A 22,337-nucleotide genomic window follows, 5' to 3' on the forward strand; every position below is an offset into this window, starting at 1 on the left:
ATCTTGGGGTTCGTAGCCTGCTCCCTGGGCAGACCTGGGTCAGTTTTACTGAGGCTGTTCAGAACCCTATGACCAATCATGAAACCAACAAGAGCCACATGCATTTCAGATGCTTAGGAAATCTGAACACTAGAGCTGTAGCTCCCAGAACTAGCATCTCCCGTACTGCCCTCTGATCGGCAGGTGCTGTCTTCTGGCTGCCGGAAGCAGTTTCTAAGCCCTGGCAATAAACACCTATCCCCCAACTCTGGGACCTTCAATTTTTTCCCCTTCAGTGAATGCTGCTCATGCAGAAGCCTGAGTAGCCAGAAGGGCTTTGTAGCATGCACTGAAACCCAACAAATCCTGGCTTTGCCACCCCAGCAGGGGAACCATACTGCAGAGTGGAGACGCCTCTGCTGAGAATCAAGTTCTTGGTGTCAGTAAAATCTTGCAGGTGCTTCATGGCCACAAGCTCTGGGATGAAGGCCGTGGTGAACAACTTCACTCCTCTGGCACAATGGAGCTCTCTACAAATAAGGGTGAAGCTCACCTCCGTGGGAGACACAGCATTCTCGGGGGGTGGCCTGGGGATGGAGCAATTAACTTCTCCAGGAACTAAGGATCATCCCAAACCTCCCCGCCTCCCATTCCAATCGCCAGGCACAATTCTTTGACTTGCCATCTCTGACATTAACACATGTATATTTTAGAAAACAAAACCTAAAACTCTACTGCACTGGATACGCTCCTCCCCCAGAGAGAGGATGAGAGAATGAACACATGACAGATGTTGGTCACATTGCTGAATGCCTGACTGGAAGCGCTCAGATACTGGAAAGTGGTATAAGAACCTATACAGCAAGACAGGAGAGCAGTCACCACTGGCTTCAGAAACGCTGCACGCAGCAATAAAGCAGCCGAGGTAATCCCTGGGTGAGAACTCCAAGATTGCCTGTAAAGAGCGAGGGCTAGGGCCAAGCAAGGCACCGGAGCAGTGTCACAAGGCATGGATGCTCAGCGTCTGGCAGTCAAATTACAAAGGAGCAGCAGCCCAGCCCAACAAATAAGGCAGTGAAGAGGGACTCTGGTTCCACTCCCAGCTCTGCTGTGTGACCTTGGGCAAGTTACCTGGGCCAGTTCTCTATGGTTCTGTTCCCCCTCCCACCCTGTGTCTGTCTTGTCTAGACTGTGAGCCTATCAGAATGGGGCCCAGATCTCAGCTGTGTGTGGTCCCTAGGTGCCAACATAATAAACCCGACAGCTTCTGTTGCTGTCTAATGATCTGAAAGACTGACTCCTATCCACACTCCCGTAGGCACCGGGAAATTTGAATTTGGGGTGAAGAAAGAGAAATCAGGAGGGATTTTGGGGAGGTTGGAGAACCCAGATAGACATTTACGCCCCTTTCCTTCGATAGCCCTGTGAATAAGCTCATATTAATTATAATACCTGACACCTGGATAACACCTGTCACCAGAAGAACTTATAGTGCTTTACAAACATTAAGTAACTAAGACAACACACTGTTAAAAAGGGATGAATATAGGGATTAGTCCTCCTGCAGCCAAGTCTGGAGCAGAACACAGTGGCTCTTTTAACAGCTCATAGCAACACTACACAACAGGACAGGAGATGAAGAAGAATACTGTAGTCTAATTAAAACTGCAGGAGGCTTTTAGGTAGAATCGTAGAATATCAGGGTTGGAAGGGACCTCAGGAGGACAAAGCGGGACCAATCCCCAGACAGATTTTTGCTCCAGATCCCTATAATGAACTCACAATCCTGGGTTTAGCAGGCCAATATTCAAACCACTGAGCTATCCCTGGTAGACCGATGAGAAGCCAGTTGAAATTTGGCAGACAGCAGAGTCAACACCATTACTCTTAAGAAAAAGAAGCAAACAACAGGTAATCAGGACCTTGGCCTTCTGCCTCCTGGGTGCTGCCAGAGGCCAGGGCCCTCAGCCCACGGTGAAATCTGGCTGAGTGGGAAGAACAGAATGTCTCCTGCTGATTCACCAGTACCATGCCATTCCCAGATGCTTTCTCAAGCAAGTACTGACCTAGCAGACCCTGCTTGGCCTGGGAGGACAGCACAAGGTTTTCTAGCCTCAGACAGACAAATCAGACAAATCCCTGACTGCTTTTGTACCCTCTTGCCTGCAACGGGAATGGTCTTACCAAGCGAATCCTTCACAGTGGGGGTGGGCACCAAGTCCCACGCATTCGAGCTGTGTTTACCAGTCGAGTGCAGCTGAGTGTTGACATCACGTTTTTAAAGAGCACTTTCTGAGCTCTCTCTCCTGGAGCAATCAGCCCCTGGTACTGTGGGAAAGGATAAGTGTCTAACAACAACCACCCCCTCCACAAAGTATCAAAGGAAAGATGCAGAGAAAACAGCTGCTAAGCTCACACTCACAGGAAAAGACTAATTACAAACTACAAGCGACATTGGGGTCGGCCCTGACGAGTCATGCATTCAGGGGTGCAGGGCCATGCAAGGTGCCCTGTGCCATTGTTGACACCACGTTTCTCTGTGCACAGTGCAGTTATGGTGCTGCAACTGCAAAGGACAGGAGGGATGTTTTCTTTGGAAAGAGGCAAAGGTGGCAGGCACTGGAGATGGAGGCAGGGAGGCTGATCTTGGGGCTAAGTCAATCTAAAGCACTTCAATGGCTCTCCCAATCATGAATGGATTTCTCCTCACAGCCCCTCTGTGAGGCAGGGCAGGGCTCTTATTGCCATTTCACAAAGGCACGGAGAGGCTATCCGACCTTCCCAAAGTCATACAGTATGTCTGTGCCGGAGCAGGGAACTGACCCTGGTTCCCAGGCTAATGCCCTAATCACCGAATCAGGCACCTGGAGATCGGTGTTCAACTCCTCCCATAGGGCCTTAGGAAGCCATTTGAGCTCTGTGCCGCAGGCACTGGGTACTACAGAGATGGAGGCTATATCAGTACCTGGGCGGAGCGGGGACAGGAAGAGGTGGGATGAAAAGAGGGTCCAGGTAGAGGGTTTGACGCGTGGATGGCAAAAGAGTGGTGCGGTGCCTGAGGGGAAAAAGGGATGTTCTGGGGGAGTTAAGCCCTGTCGATAATAAACAATTTTTAGCTCTTTAATTGAGCATAACATGCATTAATTGAGTGCCATAACCTGGGGATATAATTCCTGCACAAAGATGTTGCAGGAACCTAAACTGTATTGTCTTGCGCCCCACAGCTGCTCTCTGTGCCGCCCACAGAGTGACTGACACCTCAGCACACCCCATGGCAACAGGACTTGTGCCCATTGTTAGAAGAGACAAGAGCTGGAGAACATGGCTGTGCGAAATTCTGTTACCACACGTGATGCCACTGCTTAGGGACCAGACCCTTTTTTTGGAGGCGGGGGCTCCCTTAATTTTTCTCCTGTAGGATTCAAAGGTGCCTGAAAGAAAGTGTCTGCTATTAATTTGGCACCTCTCCCCTAACGGCCCAGGTCCCTCCTGTCCTACTGCAAACACCCAAATGTGCCACCATAGCTAGCAGATCTGTCCTCGAGGACAGGAAACGTGACTGCCATTCTCATGGGGACAATATATATTTGTGACTTAAATAATAGCAGAGTTCCCATGGCAACTGCTTGTTTATTACAGAAAGACTAAAGGCAATAGCAAATCCTGGTGTCAGCGAGGGAGAATGGGTGTGTACAAAACTCCTGCTTTTCTTCCACTAAGCACACTCGCAGGTGTCAGGCAGTAAGCAGTGACCAAGCGTGTTTCAAAGGCTTTGTACCTCCCTTCCCCACCACCCGCTTCAGCTGAATGCCCCAAACAGAGCCCCATTTCTGGCTGGCTTTCTCCTCCCCACCCCAGGTCTTCATAGATGGCCACAGGACACAGTATAAACAGTTACCAGGACCCTACACAGATCCCTTACGGAGTTGGGGTGTGGAGACGGTGGGGGAATGAGGAACGGTATTTTAGTTAAGCTCCACCCATGATTCCAAACTCCACCCACTGGAGTAAGCTCCACTAACTGTCCCAAAACAGTTGCATACATCTGTTATGGGCAGCAAAGGCATTAACGTGGCTTCAGAATCATCGAAATGAGCACAGGAGTAGCTTGCCCCTCTCTGAGCTGCTGTTTCAGAGGGCAGGACAAAGGGTCACATGCAGGGAAAGTTTCTTCACAGCCAGGAAGACAAGACTAGAATTATTTTTGTGTTAAAAGGAACATTTCAAGTCCTGGGGCCAGCAGGGAGAGGGGTTGGATGGACTTGTTCATAATTCAGCTGGTAAACATGTGTCATAAGTAGCAATAATATTGCATATTTACACAGTGCCCTTTATCCCAAGGTTCATACACCCAGCAGTTTCGAAATGCAGCCAGCTCTGGACTGAGGCTCAGCAGTCGACAGGCGCTGAATGCAGAAGTTGGCCAAGGATATGTGGACAAACCCCATAACTTCTGAACATGCCTATAATGCTCACGTAAAGCAGGCCGGACACTGGGTTTTAAACTCTTCCCTGAAAAGCCACACGCACAGCTAACAGGTCCACGTTGCTGAATTCACACCAGTGGTTCCACCAAGCCTAAGGATTTCATTTGTGATGCTTACACCATTAAGCCATCCCCTCACCCTCAGCAGTTGCAGTGCAAGAACAAGTGACTGCCTCGGGATTGAGCACATTGACAGGCAGAAGCTTGCTCTATCTAGGTCCTTCTGTGGCCCCACTGCTGTAGCATCTGAGCAGCTTGGTCTCTACTGGATCTCCCTCAATGCCCCTGTGAGGCAGGGCAAGGCTATTATCCCTGTTTTACAGATGGAGAGCTGAGACACAGGGAGACCGAGTGACTTGCTCACGTCACCCAGGGAGTCTGTGGAAGAGCTGGGAATTGAACCCAGGTTTCCAGAGACCCACTGGACCATCCTTCCCCTCGGATCAGCGCAGGGGACTCAAAAATCAGCCAACCAACCTAAACCCCATGTGATGTTATTCACTAGCTGCAGCAACTGCCTGGTGTGCTCTGCTGTAAGGCCTTTACCCGAGTTCAAAGCTAGACTCATCAATAGAGGCCTCCCCTTGAAGTATGTAAAATATGATGTGACAAAATGTTCACCTCAGTCTGACAGCCGGGATGAGGAGCCCCTTCTGCTGGGATATAACAGAGGGATTTCAGCTTCCAGACTTGCCGCTGCACACACCTGAGCTGCTCAATTACTCAGCTACAGGCAGCAGGTTAATTATGCTCCTGCTGCCAAGCAGGTTTCTTTAATTCACCTTGATGCCAAGGCTTGATCCCAAGTCTCCTGTGCTTTGCTTCAACTCTTCAAAAGCCTGGAGGACTGAGGTCACTGCAAAGCCTCACAAGAGGCATTTGTCTGCCTTAAGCCAACCATCTTCCCCTTACTGTCACTCAAGGGAACAAAAAGCCCATTACGAGCAGCCTCAGAAGTTAACCTCTCTGGTTCTGCTAGAGAGGCAGGTACATTAATGCCACGATTCCTTTCTGAGCATGTCTGCTCAACAGAGGTGGGATTTTACATGGCGGCCGTACTGGGTTTGTGTGCCCCAGGCTTTGGAAGGTGTTGCTAACACACGTTAGCAGCCAGGTAGCGATAAGACATGTTAAACCCGTCGAGTTTGCCAGCTGAACATGTGCCAATGGCATTGTCTTGTCTAAAGCAGGCTGTTAGCATGTGTCACCTAGCACCTTCCATACCCTAGCCCAGATGAGGTGCGGCTTTCAATGCAGGCTGGCGACATAACTGCAGCTCATGGCTGGGTGCCTCGGGGATGCCAGCTCAGCACATGGCCTCGCAGTCTGATTATCTGCAAAGGCTGCATTGAAAGGGGCAGGCAGAGCCGAAGAAAAGGGAGTGGGTTAAACATCTGAGCAAGAGGGGCCTGGTGACAGGAGCAGAGAGGAACAGAGTGCTGACGTGTGGGCACCAGAGCGGGGAAAAATCAGAGTGCAAGTGATTCATGCCTCGACTCACTGACCTAGAGAACATCCTTCCCGTAGGCCTCAGCTCCCCACCTGTAAAACAGGGGTAACAATCCTCCTTTCTTCACCCCCTTTGTCCACCTCATCTAATTAGACTGGCAGCTCTACTCCCTCTCCCTGTGCGCTTGTATAGCAGCCAGCACCTTAGGGGTTGGGGAACTGTCTGCCACATCTGGGGAGGGCAGCTACCATAAGACACGTGGGAAGGAGGCCAGGGGAAGCAGATCCCCAGCAAGATCCAGCCTGCATTAGGGAAAGAAAGGTTGTACACCACATTGGAGATGGTGATTTTGTGGCAACCAGAGCACTAGAGCCATGTCGGAGAAGAACAAGGGAAGAAAGTGACAGGATATTAAAGGCAGTAAGGACCCGTTTGATATTATTTCTCCCATAAACCACAACAAGCCATAGGTCTGTAAGCACGCGAGAAAGGAATAGCACCGCTTGGATCAGTAAAGGGGCCCGGTTTATCAAAGCGGCTTTGTTATTCCTGGGCTGCTTCTTCACTGTTCCTGGTGCCTGAACGGTATTTATGGGAGCTACTTATTCAAAACAAACTACGCAGCCTACTGTGAGAGCAATGTCTGACCTGAGCATCCCGGCCTCTCTTCTGACGTTTCCACAAGCATTTGAAACAGAAAGGTCTTCACTGACAGCAGTGGAATCAGGCCAAACATAAATGTAGTATGTCTCGGTAGGATTTTATTACACTGGTTGCATCTCTCAGACTGAAATCTCTTTGGGGTAAGGTCTTTGTAATGGTTTCCGCACAATATGTAGACGATGGCAGCACTAAGCAAATACATATCAGTAATTTTGTTTACACTTGTAATTATTTTTTCTGGAGAAAGGCCAATAATTGTACCCAGCATGAGGAAGATGATTCCCAGTACCATTTAACCTCCATTTTACAGATGGGGAAACTGATGCAGTCTGGCTAAGTGACTGGCTCGCAGACAGAGTCAGTGCCACTGGTTCACAGTCCTGTGCTCGGATCACAACTCTCTTTCAAGAAACAAATGATGAGTAGCTCATTTGGTCCGATTCCTCTACTTCACTGATGTGTGGCTTTTCACCTCCAGTTTCACACGCACCTTCTATGCATATCAAAAAGAGAGAAATGCTGTTAGGCAAAGCGTTTGGCACTCAGATGGACAGGATGGGTACCCCCAAGGAAGCCATCTATAACCTCACTGTGAAAAACATTCAGAAGAGAGAACCCTAAATTAATTAGAGGTCTGAACTCCCTTGCACTGAAACCAAGGACAGATTTTGCCACTGACTCCAGTGGGAGAAGGACCAGAGTCTATGGGTATGTCTATACCTCAAGAGAGGTGGCGGGAGGACCCACATCCACCTAGGTCAGCAGACTCAGGCTCACGGGGTTCATGCTACAGGTCCAAAGAGAACAGTGTAGAAAGTCCCACAAGCAGTCATTTCCCTACACCCCTCCTGAATTTCCCCAACACCCCCCCAAGTTTTGTGAGCTAGTTACATACCAATTTAGTGACTGTTTGGAAATCTGAATTTAAACTGAAACATTAATACACACTTTAAAAACTTATAGCATGTATGATAAAATATGTGTATCTGAAAAAGTATAATAGATTTTAAAAGTATGAACATAGACTAGCTTCCTTGCTTCCTTATACAGCTGTTGTTTTTTATGATGTCAGTGCATTCATTTTGGTGATGTTGGCCAACCTAATAATTTCAAATGATGATTTGTAAGCAAAGTCTAAATGAGCTCTCCCTGACAGCTAGTGATGAGCTGGGGCTGTGCGGAAAGGCTTCAGGGCCAGATTATATTTACATTCAAACCTAATCTACCTAGGTATCCACAAACAGATCTGTGTTGTCCAAGTGATAGATTTTGCCTGGGGTTGGGTTACACACCACTTGAATATGGGGGGAATGGGGGATGAAATGTTGTTCTTATTGTATGAGTAAAGGCCAGTAGAACTGTACTTAACCTGTGATGAATTGAAGGCATCAAGAGAGAGGCTGGGGACCTGTCCCTCTCCACTGTTTAAAGACAGAGCTGATTAGGCTCCATAGAGAATCTTTTGTTCTGTTAAGTGACCACTGCAGCTGAAATCACTGACAATCAGGTCTAAGTGCTTAGTCCTGTTGTGGGGACAGTGTTTTTGTGTAAGAGACAGCCCAGACTGCACTAGCAGCGAGCGAGGTTCCCACACTGAGAGCTCAGCTGAAATCACTGAGAGCTGGTAGAACCTCAAGAGACCAACTCGCAGAGGTCACAGTGCCAGGTGGCAGCCGAAGGTGACTGTGCAGGGCCATTGGCAACAGAGTGGTGGAATGAACAATGGCACAACAAACAGATGTAGCCAGAGCGAACAGTGAGCAGCTGGAGGAACAAGCAAGGTACCTTCTTGTCCCCCACCTGGCAGGTGTAGTCACGTGAAAGCACTTCTGAACTCTGAATCTCCACTGACCAAGGACAACACCGGTGAGTGGAGTGCGATGGAGGGAAAAGTGAGGGGCATGTTAAATAAACATTTGTTTGTTGGACTATATTTTAGTCACTTTGCTCCAGAATGCTAGATTTGTGACTGGGAATAAACTTAAATAAATGTTTCCTAGTAGGCCAAGATTTTTTAAATGCATTATTTGCCAAGGTTGTTATCTCACATTGTTGTTATCTTGGGAGGTCATTATGTTGGGGAGTTTCTGTACTGAACATTTTTATTATTATTAATTTTTACATAAGAATGGTCATACTGGGTCAGACCAATGGTCCATATAGCCCAGTACCCTGTCTTACAACAGTGGTCAAGGCCAGGTGCTTCAGAGGGAATGAACAGAACAGGTAATCATCAAGTGACCATCCCCTGTTGCCCATTCCCATTCTGGCAAACAGGCTAGGGACACTCAGAGCATAGTATTGCATCCCTCCCCATCCTGGCTAATAGCCACAGATGGACCTGTTCTCCAGGAATTTATCTAGTTCTTTTTATATTCCTGTTATAGTTTTGGTCTTCACAGCATCCCCTGGCAAAGAGTTCCCTGGGTTGACTTTATATTGTGTGAAGAAGTACTTCCTTTTTTTTTTTTTAAACCTGCTGCCTATTAATTTCATTGGGTGACTGCTAGTTCTTATGTTATGTGAAGGATTAAATAAAATTTCCTCATTCACTTTCTTTGCAACAGTCAAGATTTTGTAGACCTCTATCATATCCCCATTAGTCATCTCTTTTCTAAGCTGAAAATTCCCAGTCATTTTAATCTCTCCTCCTGTTTCATACCCCTAATTATTTTAGATGCCCATCTCTGTACCTTTTCCAATTCCAACATATATATTTTTAGGATGGGTGACCAGATGGGCCTGATGAAATGCATCCTAGAATACTCAAGGAGTTAATAGAAGAGGTATCTGAGGCTCTAGCTATTATCTTTGGGAAATCATGGGAGACGGGGGAGATTCCAGAAGACTGGAAGGGGGCAAATATAGTGCCCATCTATAAAAAGGGAAATAAAAACAACCCAGGAAACTACAGACCAGTTAGTTTAACTTCTGTGCCAGGGAAGATAATGGAGCAGGTAATCAAAGAAATCATCTGCAAACACTTGGAAGGTGGTAAGGTGATAGGGAATAGCCAGCATGGATTTGTAAAGAACAAATCATGTCAAACTAATCTGATAGCGTTCTTTGATAGGATAACGAGCCTTGTGGATAAGGGAGAAGCGGTGGATGTGATATACCTAGACTTTAGTAAGGCATTTGATACAGTCTCGCATGATATTCTTATAGATAAACTAGGAAAGTACAATTTAGATGGGGCTACTATAAGGTGGGTGCATAACTGGCTGGATAACCTTACTCAGAGAGTAGTTGTTAATGGCTCCCAATCCTGCTGGAAAGGTATAACAAGTGGGGTTCCACAGGGGTCTGTTTTGGGACCAGTTCTGTTCAATATCTTCATCAACGATTTAGATGTTGGCATAGAAAGTACGCTTATTAAGTTTGCGGACGATACCAAACTGGGAGGGATTGCAACTGCTTTGGAGGACATGGTCAAAATTCAAAATGATCTGGACAAATTGGAGAAATGGTCTGAGGTAAACAGGATGAAGTTCAATAAAGATAAATGCAAAGTGCTCCAGCTAGGAAGGAACAATCAGTTTCACACATACAGAATGGGAAGAGACTGTCTAGGAAGGAGTATGGCAGAAAGAGATCTAGGGGTCATAGTAGACCACAAGCTTAATATGAGTCAACAGTGTGATACTGTTGCAAAAAAAGCAAACATGATTCTGGGATGCATTAACAGGTGTGTTGTAAACAAGACACGAGAAGTCACTCTTCCGCTTTACTCTGCGCTGGTTAGGCCTCAATTGGAGTATTGTGTCCAGTTCTGGGCAGTGCATTTCAAGAAAGATGTGGAGAAACTGGAGTGGGTCCAGAGAAGAGCAACAAGAATGATTAAAGGTCTTGAGAACATGACCTATGAAGGAAGGCTGAAACAATTGGGATTGTTTAGTTTGGAAAAGAGAAGACTGAGAGGGGACATGATAGCAGTTTTCAGGTATCTAAAAGGGTGTCATCAGGAGGAGGGAGAAAACTTGTTCACCTTAGCCTCCAATGATAGAACAAGAAGCAATGGGCTTAAACTGCAGCAAGGGAGATTTAGGTTGGACATTAGGAAAAAGTTCCTAACTGTCAGGGTAATTAAACACTGGAATAGATTGCCTAGGGAAGTTGTGGAATCTCCATCTCTGGAGATATTTAAGAGTAGGTTAGATAAATGTCTATTAGGGATGGTCTAGACAGTATTTGGTCCTGCCATGAGGGCAGGGGACTGGACTCGATGACCTCTCGAGGTCCTTTCCAGTCCTAGAGTCTATGAGTCTATGAGATCTGCACACACTATTCAAGGTGTGCACGTACCATGGATTTATACAGAGGCAATATGATATTTTCTATCTTATCTATCCCTTTCTTAATGATTCGCAACATTGTTTGCTTTTGTGACTGCTGCTGCGCATTGAGCGGGTGTTTTCAGAGAACTATCCACAATGACTCCAAGATCTTTCATGAGTGTTAACAGCTAATTCAGATGCCATCATTTTGTGTGTATAGTTGAGATTGCTTTCCAATGTGCACTACTTTGCATTTATCAACATTAAATTTCATCTGCCATTTTTGTTGCCCAATCACCCAATTTTATGAGATCCCTTTGTAATTCTTCGCAGTCTGCCTGGGACTTAACTATCTTGAATAGTTTTGTATCATCTGTAAATTTTGCCACCTCACTGTTTACCCATTTTTCCAGATCATTTATGAATATGTTGAACAGTAATAGTCCCAGTACCGACCCCTCAGGGATACCACTATTTATCTCTCTCCATTCTGACAACTGATAATTTATTCCTACCCTTTGTTTCCCATCTTTTAACCAGTTACTGATCCATGAGAGGACTTTCCTCTTACTCCATGATGGCTTACTTTTCAAAAGTCAATTTAAATTAAATATATTTTTTTAAATGTATTTTTTTTAGAAATCTAGACCTGTCATGTGTTTGGTGTAACTTGCATCATTCTTATGTTAAATTTGCATAATCCTAACAAAACATTTACTTTATTCATATCTCTTTTATTTATCTCATTGGTCCTGACACCTACCCTGTAAATGCGAACACCCCCCCTAATTTCAATTCCTGGGGAAACCACTGCCCACAAGGGCTGGAGCTCAGGTTCTGAAACATGAAGAGGGTTTTGGAGCCTGGGCTCCAGTGGGAATGTCCACACAGCTATTTTTAGTCTGGTAGCACAAACCTCATGAGCCCCAGCCCACTGACCCGGGCTCAGAGACTGGTGGCCATCGGTTTTGTTTTGTAGGGTAGATGTACCCTAAGGGATCATTTGAAAAGTCATTGGGCCAAATTTTGCTCTCAGTTAACTCTGGCATAATTCCACGGTAGCCCCATTAGCAGCAACAGAGCCACTCCAGATTTACACTAGCGTAACAAGGTAGAAACCTGCCTGCTTATTATTTCATTAGGACAAAAATAACCTTTTTAGTTCCCGTATTCCATCTGTTACAATCCAGGACAAAACACCTGGTACCAGAATAAGATTCCGGGTACTGGTTTTAGGCACCCTGGGCTTAACCCAAAACCTGCTAAAGTCAACAGTAAGACTCCCACCAAATTCCATGGGTTTGGGATCAGCTAACCTCTTAAAGGAGGAACATTTTAGTTGAGCTACTCTGAGTCCTTAAATACATCACTTGGTCCATTTGCCAAGACAAGCTCCTCTAATCCTCTCCTGGGTGAAAACACAACCGGTCACTCTTGATTAATTTTGTCTTTAATTAGGAAAATTTCAGTAGGGGCTGGGAGTGCTACCTTAGCCTGGGCCTTAATATGATGTTAGCAAAACCAAACTCCCAAGACTCATTATTAAAAACGCCATTTCCTGCATTAACATTGATGAGATCTAGCCCCAAGCATGAGGGAAAGAGTAGAAAGAACACTTCAAAGTTCCCCTGATTTGGGAGGCTTAATGGCAAGAGGCAGCAGGACGGCGAGAGCAGGCAGTTCTGCTAATCCGCTGGAAAGAAACAGAGAGGAATCAACACAACATGGTGGTGCTTTAGTTCTGCAGCACTGATCAGCTGGTCCACAAAGGAAACCGGCAGCTCCGCTCTCCAAAAGTATCCAATTGTTTTTCACCCAGATGACGCTAGGGAAACCAAGTTCCGCTGCTGCTGTGATTAATAGCAGAGCTGGGTGTGACCAAACAGAAGCGATGGCTCGACACAGCAAAGGCAGCAACTGGAGATTGTCTGCGTACGTGGAAGATGTGAGAGGGACAGGGGACGTGGTACAGAGCTGGAACATGAACTCTGCTGCCTTGGGAGAGGCGCTTCTGCCCCACACCTACCACATCCAGACACTGGTTCAGAGGGGAAACGGCACAGCACACATCCTATTTGCTGATGGCCTCAGGGCCAGACTGAGACATGCCTGGGGCCCCATTTCTGGGCAGGACTAACGACTGGGGCCCTGCCACCTCCCTGCCACTCAGTAGGTAAGAAGGCCCACTGCCCCCAGTATGCTGGGGTGGCAGTGCTGGGGAGGCTGCAACAGGGCAGGCACGCCCCTTCCTGCCTCAGTTTCTCTTATCTCAGGGCCCTTTGAGAAGTCCACACAGTCCGAACACGTGTAAGATGATTCCCCTGTTGGGGTTCCACTTTATTAAAGCCAACTAAACATGACAAAGTCTGACCCCTTGGGCTGATGGGATGCCCAGCCCTCCTCCTTGAGACCTGGGGTCTTTGGGAGCTCCTCTCCCTTAGAAGAGTTTCTCTGTCTGAGGACCTCCCTGAAACTGAGCCCTGATGGCTTTCTAGCTGGCCCAGGTGCTTGTTATTCAATTAACTACTCAGAGGGGCTTATTTCTCTTTCATTAGCTCAGCATAGGCAGCCTGGGCCTGGACTCCACTTGACTACCAGTGACTCCAGTTCCTCTCCTACTCTCTCAGAAGAGGGTTTTATACCACTTCCAAAGCAATATAAAGTAAATTGGAAAAATCCCCCCTTCGGCTGGAATATGAGCGTCCGCGAGGGAAGGTATTCCTGTATAGCTATAGCAGTATAATTACACCAGTATAATTCTGCCAGTAAGTTCCTTTATTCAGCACCTGTTAAGTTTTGCTGGAGAGAGAAAGTGAGTCTTTCATTCTACCTAGTGGGCCATGCTGGAGCCATCACACTAAAGCACAGGAGCATCCAGGCCAGATAAGATCATTGATCTGTCTACTTTATCTGCTTCTGGCAAAGATCAATGCTTCAGAGGACAGCAGAAATCCCAAGCTCTTTGTAGGCTGCTATCCCGGGGCTGGGGAGGAGTGTACTTTCATAGCACTGCACCTATCAGTTTGTGCTGTGAACCCCTTCTGCACTCCACCGACGCACACGTGCTCCAGGGGAATGAAGGCTGACAGCTTCATTTCACCCAGCCTGAGCCGGTTCGTTCAACCCCTCTCTGAGCCGACTGCCTGGAAACCTTTGTTAACCTGTGTCGCTCTCCAACAGCAGTTACTATCCTGCCCAAACACAAGCAGGTGCAGATGCATCACGAGGATCCGCAGAGCCTTTTGCCTCTGGACACTGGGCTAAATCAGCAGAGACTGAACATAGTCACCATCTAATGGCTGATCAGTGGGAAGGGCTAAATGAGCTGGTGGGACGGATGGGATGCCGCAGCCTAGGTCTCAGCAGTCAGGTGCTACATCACAACCGATCCTTCTACTGGCAGCCTCAGCAGAGGGCTCAAGGATGGAGTAGCCCAGCGTTTCTCAACTACCAGTCCGTGGATTGGCGCCAGCCCTGAGAGCTTCCTGACGCAGTTTACGAAGGCAGCAAGCCAGTCCTTGGTATCAGAAAGGCTGAGAAATGCTGGAAGAAACCACAGAGATTTGAACGCCCCTCTCGTCCCTAGCCGCACAGCCCTCAACTTCATCTACGTCTCTTCGGCATGGAAGAGAGAAGGATACAGGGTCTCAGACAACAGAAGCCAGCCTCTCCCATTTGGAAAAGCAGACATCTCTTAACAGTGAAAGATCCGACTCATCTGCCTCCGAGAGCGAGCTCTTCTGCCTGTTATAAATGTAGTGCGCACACCACACATACAGAGCAGCCACGCCCCTTCTGGCCTCTCTCACAGTCCTGTAATCAATCGTTATTAGCAATGATTGCAGGGAGCGGGCTGAGATGAGCAGTGCTTTGCCTTGCACACACTAATAACCCCTTGTGGGAAGTGGGGCAGTATCATTATCCCCTAGCTACAGAGAAGGAAACTGAGGCACGGAGCTTGGGGAAAGGATTTGAGTCACACACTGAGCGAATGGCAGAAACCAAGAGCTCCCAGTTCTATATGCGAATCACTAGGAAACAGGCACTGCTGCAGACCATACCGTGCAAGTTAAAAGAATGGAGTCCCCATCACACTCCTTTCCTTCACAGGTCACATTGACCCCAGTCCACGACAGTCCAGAGCAGGACTGGCCTGCAACAAAACCCCTTTACTTTACTACAGACACAAGTCAGCCAAATCCCACCACAGCCCAGCTGGCCCAGTCTCTGGATTTAGCCCTAAAACCCTGGAAAATGCAGAAATCCAGCTCAGCCACTGTGTACACTGAGTGGATGTTTTCAGAGAACTATCCACAATGACGACAAGATCTCTTTCTTGAGTGGTAACAGTTAATTTAGACCCCATCATTTTATATGTATAGTTGGGATTATGTTTTCCAGTGTGCATTACTTTGCATTTATCAACACTGAATTTCATCTGCCATTTTGTTGCCAGTCACCCTGTTTCAAGAGATCCTTTTGTAGCTCTTCGCAGTCTGCCTGGGACATAACTATCTTTAGTAGTTTTGTATCATCTGCAAATTTTGCCACCTCACTGTTTATCCCTTTTTCCAGATCATTTATGAATATGTTGATAGGACTGATCCCAGAACAGACCCCTGGGGAACACCACTACTTACCTCTCTCCTTTCTGAAAACTGACCACCTATACCTACCCTTTGTTTCCTATCTTTTAACCAGTTACCAATCCATGAGAGTATCTCCCCTCTTATCCCGTGGCAGTTTACTTTGCGTAAGAGCCTTTCGGAGGGACCTTGCCAAAGGCTTTCTGAAAATCTAATACACTATATCTACTTGATCCCTTGGTCCACATGCTTGTTGACCCCCCCCCCCAAAGAATTCTTGTAGATCAGTGAGGCATGATTTCCCTTTACTAAAACTATGTTGACTCTTCCTCAACCAATTATGCTCATCTATACGTCTGACAATATTGTTCTTAATTATAGTTTCAACCAGTTTCCCCAGTACTGAAGTCAGGCTTACAAGGCCGTAATTGCCAGGATCACCTCTGGAGCCCTTTTTAAAAATTGGCATCACATTAGCTATCCTCCAGTCATCTGGTACAGAAGCTGATTTAAATGATAGGTTACAGACTATAATTAGTAGTTCTGCAATTTCACATTTGAGTTCCTCCAGAACTCTTGAGTGAATACCAATGAGACTCCTCAGCCCCACTGCACTCGACTCACTCCCAGTCCTCTCGAGACAGGAAAACGCAGGGAAGAAATTAACGACTGACCTCTCCCTCTGGCCCAGGTGTAGGAGCGGTCTGTCCCAACGCCCTTCACTTCTTGCACATCTGGCTCGGCTTGTCGAGGCCGCAGACGCAGTTCACTGGTTTTGGTGGTTTTCAAAGGCACAATGTACTTAGGCAGTCCTTTGTAGAACCATGCGCCGGACCTCTTCCAAACCTGTTCGGAGACAGAGACGTGTTTACCCATAGGCCAGTGCGTGTTCCTAGCAGGAGCACGTGGGCCCAGAGACTGTCCCATCGACTATGCTATGCCAGCATGCTTTGGCTGGCTAGCCCCCACCCAACTGAGACCTGCAGTGACAGAGTAACACCAGTTCCCTGGAGCAAGTTATTATGTGAACATCAGGACATCCCTGTGGGGACAACACTCATCACTGCTAGAGCGACATTCCTCTCCCCAGGCCCTCTTCTGAAGCTCCATCTCTCTCCTCCTAAGACAAACACAAAAGGAAGGAGAGTTCAAAAGGCTCCTCTGAAGCAGACCCAGCATGCTTTGCAAAGATCGCCAGTCAGATCCACTGCAAGGATCCGGTGATCCCCGGGGCGCTCTCTGCAATGGACAACCTCCCCCATGTGGCAGCAACAGATTATCAGAGATGTCAATAAACCAGATAAATTCAAATTAGAAATAGGGCACAACTTTATAACAGCAAGGTCAGGTTAGATGACTAGCTAGTGCAACCAGCTAGCAGGGGAAGCAGTGGATTCTCTCTCTTGAGGTCTTCAGATCATGGTGGGATGCCTTCCTGCGACATGTGCTTTATTCAAGTAACTCCAGAATTAACAGGATGAAATCCTATGCCCAAAATTTATACCCCTGAGCTCTCTTCCCACCAGGCCAGGAGTAGGACAAACTGCTACCTTTCAGGTGGGGCCAACTTTATTTCCAATGAACCTCCCGTCCCTTCGCCCCATCTCCACTTGCGCTTCCCTGCGGCTAAGTATAACACATGGAAGCCCCTACCAGCTCCTAGTCTGGGATATCCCCTAGCTGTACACATGCTCTCACTAGATAGTCTACTGGTCCCTTGTGGCCTTAAAAATCTATGATAAGACACAAACCTCCTGCAGCAAACGGATCTGAAAGAGCACGCTCAGCTCAAACGAGCAAGTTCCATCAACTTCCAACACAGCTACTTGTGCGCTTAAAGTTGTAAATGGGCCAAAGAGTGTTGCTGCATCAGGACCACTTTGCTTTTGAGAGTTCTAAGGGGCAATGCTAAACTAAACCCAAAATAAAATGGATGTGACCTACCCCGCTTTGCCTTGGGGATTAGGAAATAGAGGGAGTAGAATCCCCTGCCCCATAGCTCCTGAAGAACCTCCTTTACTGCTCCCATGGGGATGAGCGCCTGCACCTCCTGGATAAGGAGCTGCTCATGAAAAGGGTCCCTGAAGAGGGATGGGGAAACTGGCGTGGAATGGAAGGGAGGAGCAGAATTGGAGAGAATATCTCACTTCTACTGTGTGAAGAACCCAGCGGTCCGATGTTATTTGGGATCAAGCACGGTAGAAGTGGACTAGACAATTCATAAAACAAGGGGAAAGGATCTGGTGTCGTGGCGGGTGCACCGACCTCGGCTTTGCCCAGACAGGGGATTGGAAGAACTACAACCAAACTAAACTAACTACGCTATGAAAAGAATACTTGCTCAGCAAGTGATCACCATTCCAACGGCCGTCACTGGCGGTACAAAGGAACTGAGGAGGGGCCGGGTCAGCAGGGGCATATATTCAGCACCATGAAGGCGCTACTGCAAGGGGTTCCACAGCTGACCCAACCCAACGGGCACTGATAAGGGAAAACTTTTCAACGACTGTGTACACAGTGTGCGCACACCTAAATGAAATCGGTATGAGCAATCACTCGAAGAACTTGAAAATACAAGCACAAAGAAAGCTCAGCCAACTCAAACGTGCAGCAGGCATGGAAAGGGCAGTAACTTGTAATCTCTCTCTAATTTAGTTTTTAATAACAACACTGCGATGAAGCAACCGTGTTAAACATATTTAATATAAAGCGTGGGGATGCAGAGGAGGTGAGCAGCAGTGAAGAAGAATAAATACTGGAAAATGTAATTTCATTTGAGCCTCCCAGCACACAGAATAATGAACTAATGAGACACAGTGTCCAAGAATAAGTGAATATATTACAACAGATCAAATCCTTAAATATTTCATGCAGAATGTGAATCTTGCAGCTCTGCTTGGGGCTGGTGCAGCTGACGGAGGAAACAGCCGTACTTGGTGGTTCTTACTGAACTTTTCACCCTGTGTCCTCAAAGCACTTTGGAAGTGTGGGTCTCAGTACAAACACAGGTGCAATGGTGGGCACACTTAATTGCACCAGGGATTCTGCAACTTGCATTTTTACAGCAGGGCATAATCAAACAGTGCTTGAAATGCTCGATGATGATAACAGCATTTAGCATTGCTAGAGGACTTTTTGCATGCAGGGAAGAATCATCATCGTCCCTGTTTCACAGATGAGGAAACTGAGGCATGGAGAAGTTAAGTGATTTACCTACAATCTGACAGTTGGTTAGAGGCAGAGTGGGGAACAAAGCCCAAGTTTATCAATTCACAGTCCAGTGCCCTCTGCGCTGGTCTATGCTGCCTGTCAGGCTCAGCACTGGGGTTCTGCTATACCAGCTCAGCCCCGGTGTAGTGCTGGTTCTTTTTAGTAAGTCAGTTGCTCTGGCCTCTAACATGCTTGAAAGTGAAAATATTTTAGGGCTGAACATGAACCACGAGATCAAACGGTCACCAGTGACTGGCCGGGAAACCCCTTTCCGCAGCGTGACAGACCCTGGGTTGAGTCGTGAGCTGAGCCACGGTGCACTTCCATAAGAAGAGGTGGTTTCTGAGAGGGCAGGGGCTGAAGAACTACAGTTCCCAATTCCTTCCCCAGTATAGCAACAGAAACAATGGCAATTAAGCAGTTATGCTCCAGATAGACAAATCTCCGACACCTCCTCCCACTTGTTAGCTAATAAAGAACACGTTTATCATTTCACATTGCTCCTACAACATTGTCTCTGCTGATAAACGTAAGAGGGAGTGGAGACTTTTCGAGGGAGCCAGTACTGAGGACACACTCTCCTGCTGACTTAGTGCTGTGCACACCAGGGCTTAGGCTGATAGAACTATGTTGCTCAAGGGTGTGGATTTTTCACACCCCTAAGGGACACAGTTATACTGATGCAAGGCTGTGGTCAGGAGCGGCATCAGGGTTTTTGGCGCCCTAGGCGGGGGTCCTTCCACGCTCCCGGTTGTTGGCAGCAATGCTGAGGTGGGGGGGTCCTTCTGCGGCTCCCGGTCTTCGAGGCACTTTGGCGGTGGGTCCCGGAGCGAGTGAAGGACCAGCCGCAGAATTGCCGCTGAAGATCTGGAGTGTGGAAGGACCTCCCGCCGCCGAATTGCCACCAAGGGTGGCAAAATGCTGTCCCCCTCAAATCCTAGTGCCCTAGGCGACCGCCTAGGTCGCCTAAATGGAAGCACCGGCCCTGGCTGTGGTGTAGACCTGGCCTCTGACACAGGCCAAAAGTTAGAGTGGATAAAGTTTCACCCAGCGGAAGCTGAATCTGTGGAAAGTCTCCCCACCTGGCTGCAAAAGAGCAGCACTGCTGCTGAAGTCCAGCCTACGAAGCATGTGCTCCTCACCTGTATTAGGGGTTGTGACCTAACATAAAGCAACAGCCCACAGCCTCTTTCCATGGTGCGTCTACACTACAACTGCAGGCATACGCACATAGCTAGCTTTAATCTAGCTAGCGAGTCCACCAGGAGCAGCAAAGCCACGGCAGAAGGGGATTCAGGGGAAGCCAGGGACCCTGGGTAATTAATCTGGTGGCTAGCCCACACTCCCATCTGTGCTGAAGAGGTCACTGCTATTGTTATTCAAGTAAGCTAGATCAAAGCTAGCTTGGTTATGTCTACACATGCTGCGATCCCACCTCTGATTGCAGCGTGGGCATAGCCTAAACTCTCATGATTTTAGCGTGAGTTTCATCTGATGTTTAAATTAAAGCCCAAACTCCTGGAGTCAGGTGATTATGCAACAATCTCAGCTTTCTTTCTTTTTTTAAAAAGAAGTTTCTAGTTCTTATAGCTATAAAAAACAAGTATGAAAATGGAACCTGAGCTCACTCTAGGGTGCCTCCTACAGGCTCAGAGGGCAAATATATAGAACCCCAATTTTCTTTTAAATAAAAAACCCTGATGGTTTCTAAGCCAATCTCATGATTTTTGAACAGTTGGGGTTGATGATACAGAGTGTTTCCATGTATCTGTTGTGGGGGACAGAAGCACTCTGCTTTTCTCTTTATTCATTCAGCTCTGAATATGCCATGTCGCTATAAAATACCCAACACCAAGGAGAGCCAACACCTTCAGGGAAGGTACAATCCCAAGTGCCCCCACTGAAGTACACACTGAAAGGATCATACTAAGTAAAGGTGGATCTACACATAAGTTTTTGTCCTGTTATAATTAGACTGGCTTAGAAACTGACACAGTTGAATAGATATGACCCGCCAAGTGTGGATTACACCAGTATAAAGGCACTTACACACACACATACACAAAAACTAGTTATAGCAGTACAAAAACCTATGTTTAGACCAGTTCCAACACAGAATGAACGCAAGAGAGTTTACCCACTATTAATTCAATACACTCAGCTGTGTTACTGACAGACACAATGTCTGAAATAGTCTATGCTTTATATTATTTTCAAGCCAAGACACATGATGTTTAGCTCTAGTGGCCATGAATCAAACTCATGGACACAGCAAATAGGCCAGCAGTGCAATCAATGAAGATGAAAGAGCAGGACTCTTGTTTAATTTTAAATAAAATACACCTACAGAGATGCTTCAAAAAGAAAAGCTATCATATAATCCTTCAGTTTAGGTCTTTTAACTCTGAGCTTTATGCTCTTCAAGGAAAGCAATGTTTACTCTCGCTGGTTACACAAACATTTGGGGTAAACTCCTGGCCCCACTGACGTCGATGAGAGTTTCAGTGGGATCCGGATTTCACCATAGGACTGCTTATCAGGAGAGATGGATAGCAAAACCGTCTGATACATAATAGCACCTAGCTCTTACATAGCATTTTTTATCCACAGCTCTCAAAGCACTTTACAAAGGAGGGTAAATCTCATCACCATTGTAAAGCTAAGGAAACAGAGGCACAGAGATGGGATGAGACTTCCCAAGGTCACCCAGCCAGCAGGAACAGAACCCAGGCTGCCTGCCTCCAGTCCAATTCACTATCCTCTGGGCTGCTCTAACTCTCAGACTTTGTTTGTGGGCCACAGTATTGTAAGAGAAATGGCTTTGTGTTTCTGTGGGCAGATGCACTAAGGATGAAGTTGATGTTGAACAATAACATTGGTCCTATCTGGGCTCGGGCAGATCTGCCTCAGGGGAGATTTTGTTCATCCTAAACAAATTAAAACATTGGACAGCAGATTCAGCTGTTCATTCTGGAAACCGATTTAAACAGCCCTATCTGCGATGAGCCCAGAACATTCATTGTGATTTTATAGCTCTGCTGCTGTTCCCACTGCAGTTGCATCAAGTCCTTGCTCACGTCCGAGGAGGAGAGTTGCAACCAGGTGCTTGGAGACAAACATCTATTTTATCCCAGTCAATTTAGCCTCAGCTGGGAAACTCGGAAGCAACTCGAGGCAGGGAAGCAATCCCAACCCAGCCAATTCAAGGGGGCTGGGGTGCTATACTTGGACCTGCAAAGGGCTGGAAGCAAGCAAGAAAAGAGGGGGGAGAAGGGGGTGATTGGGTCAGGCTGTGCCTGCAGAAGGGAAGCCATGGGTATGCTTAAGGTGTGCCCAGCCCGGGCACATTACACAGAACTGTCCAGAAATGGAGTGTGATTACCTAGACTGCTATGACAGCAGGATCGTGTCGTGGGGATCCACTCAAAGCCAGGGGCAATGACTCTCCACCCTGGTATCCCAAGGTCAGCACCACTCCCTTCCTCTGTTGGAACAGAACAACTGGCACTAGATTCCTATGGGGTGGGGAAGGGACAAAGAGGAATCCTTGGCTCCTGGTCTCGGCAGCTGCTCCAACCAGGGAGCACAGAGTTGCTGGGGCAGCCAAGCTACACCCTGCTGATGCAGCCTTTCAAAGGCTACATATAGTACCCACCAGTGCCAGTACAGGGGTTTGTCAGGAGGTG

At 47.2% G+C, this 22,337-nt stretch overlaps 1 protein-coding gene across 6 annotated transcripts in view; it reads right to left on the minus strand.

Moving 5' to 3' along the window:
- Window positions 1–22,337, minus strand: part of RPH3AL (rabphilin 3A like (without C2 domains)) — a 95,466-nt gene that overhangs the window by 17,683 nt on the left and 55,446 nt on the right. For all 6 annotated transcript variants that reach the window (XM_050928839.1, XM_050928840.1, XM_050928842.1 and 3 more), the window contains one exon: window positions 16,116–16,287. In XM_050928839.1, coding sequence (XP_050784796.1) covers window positions 16,116–16,287 — 172 coding nt within the window. The remainder of the gene's footprint in view (window positions 1–16,115; window positions 16,288–22,337) is intronic.

This window comes from Gopherus flavomarginatus, chromosome 19, assembly GCF_025201925.1.
Source record: "Gopherus flavomarginatus isolate rGopFla2 chromosome 19, rGopFla2.mat.asm, whole genome shotgun sequence".
NCBI lineage: Eukaryota > Metazoa > Chordata > Testudines > Testudinidae > Gopherus > Gopherus flavomarginatus.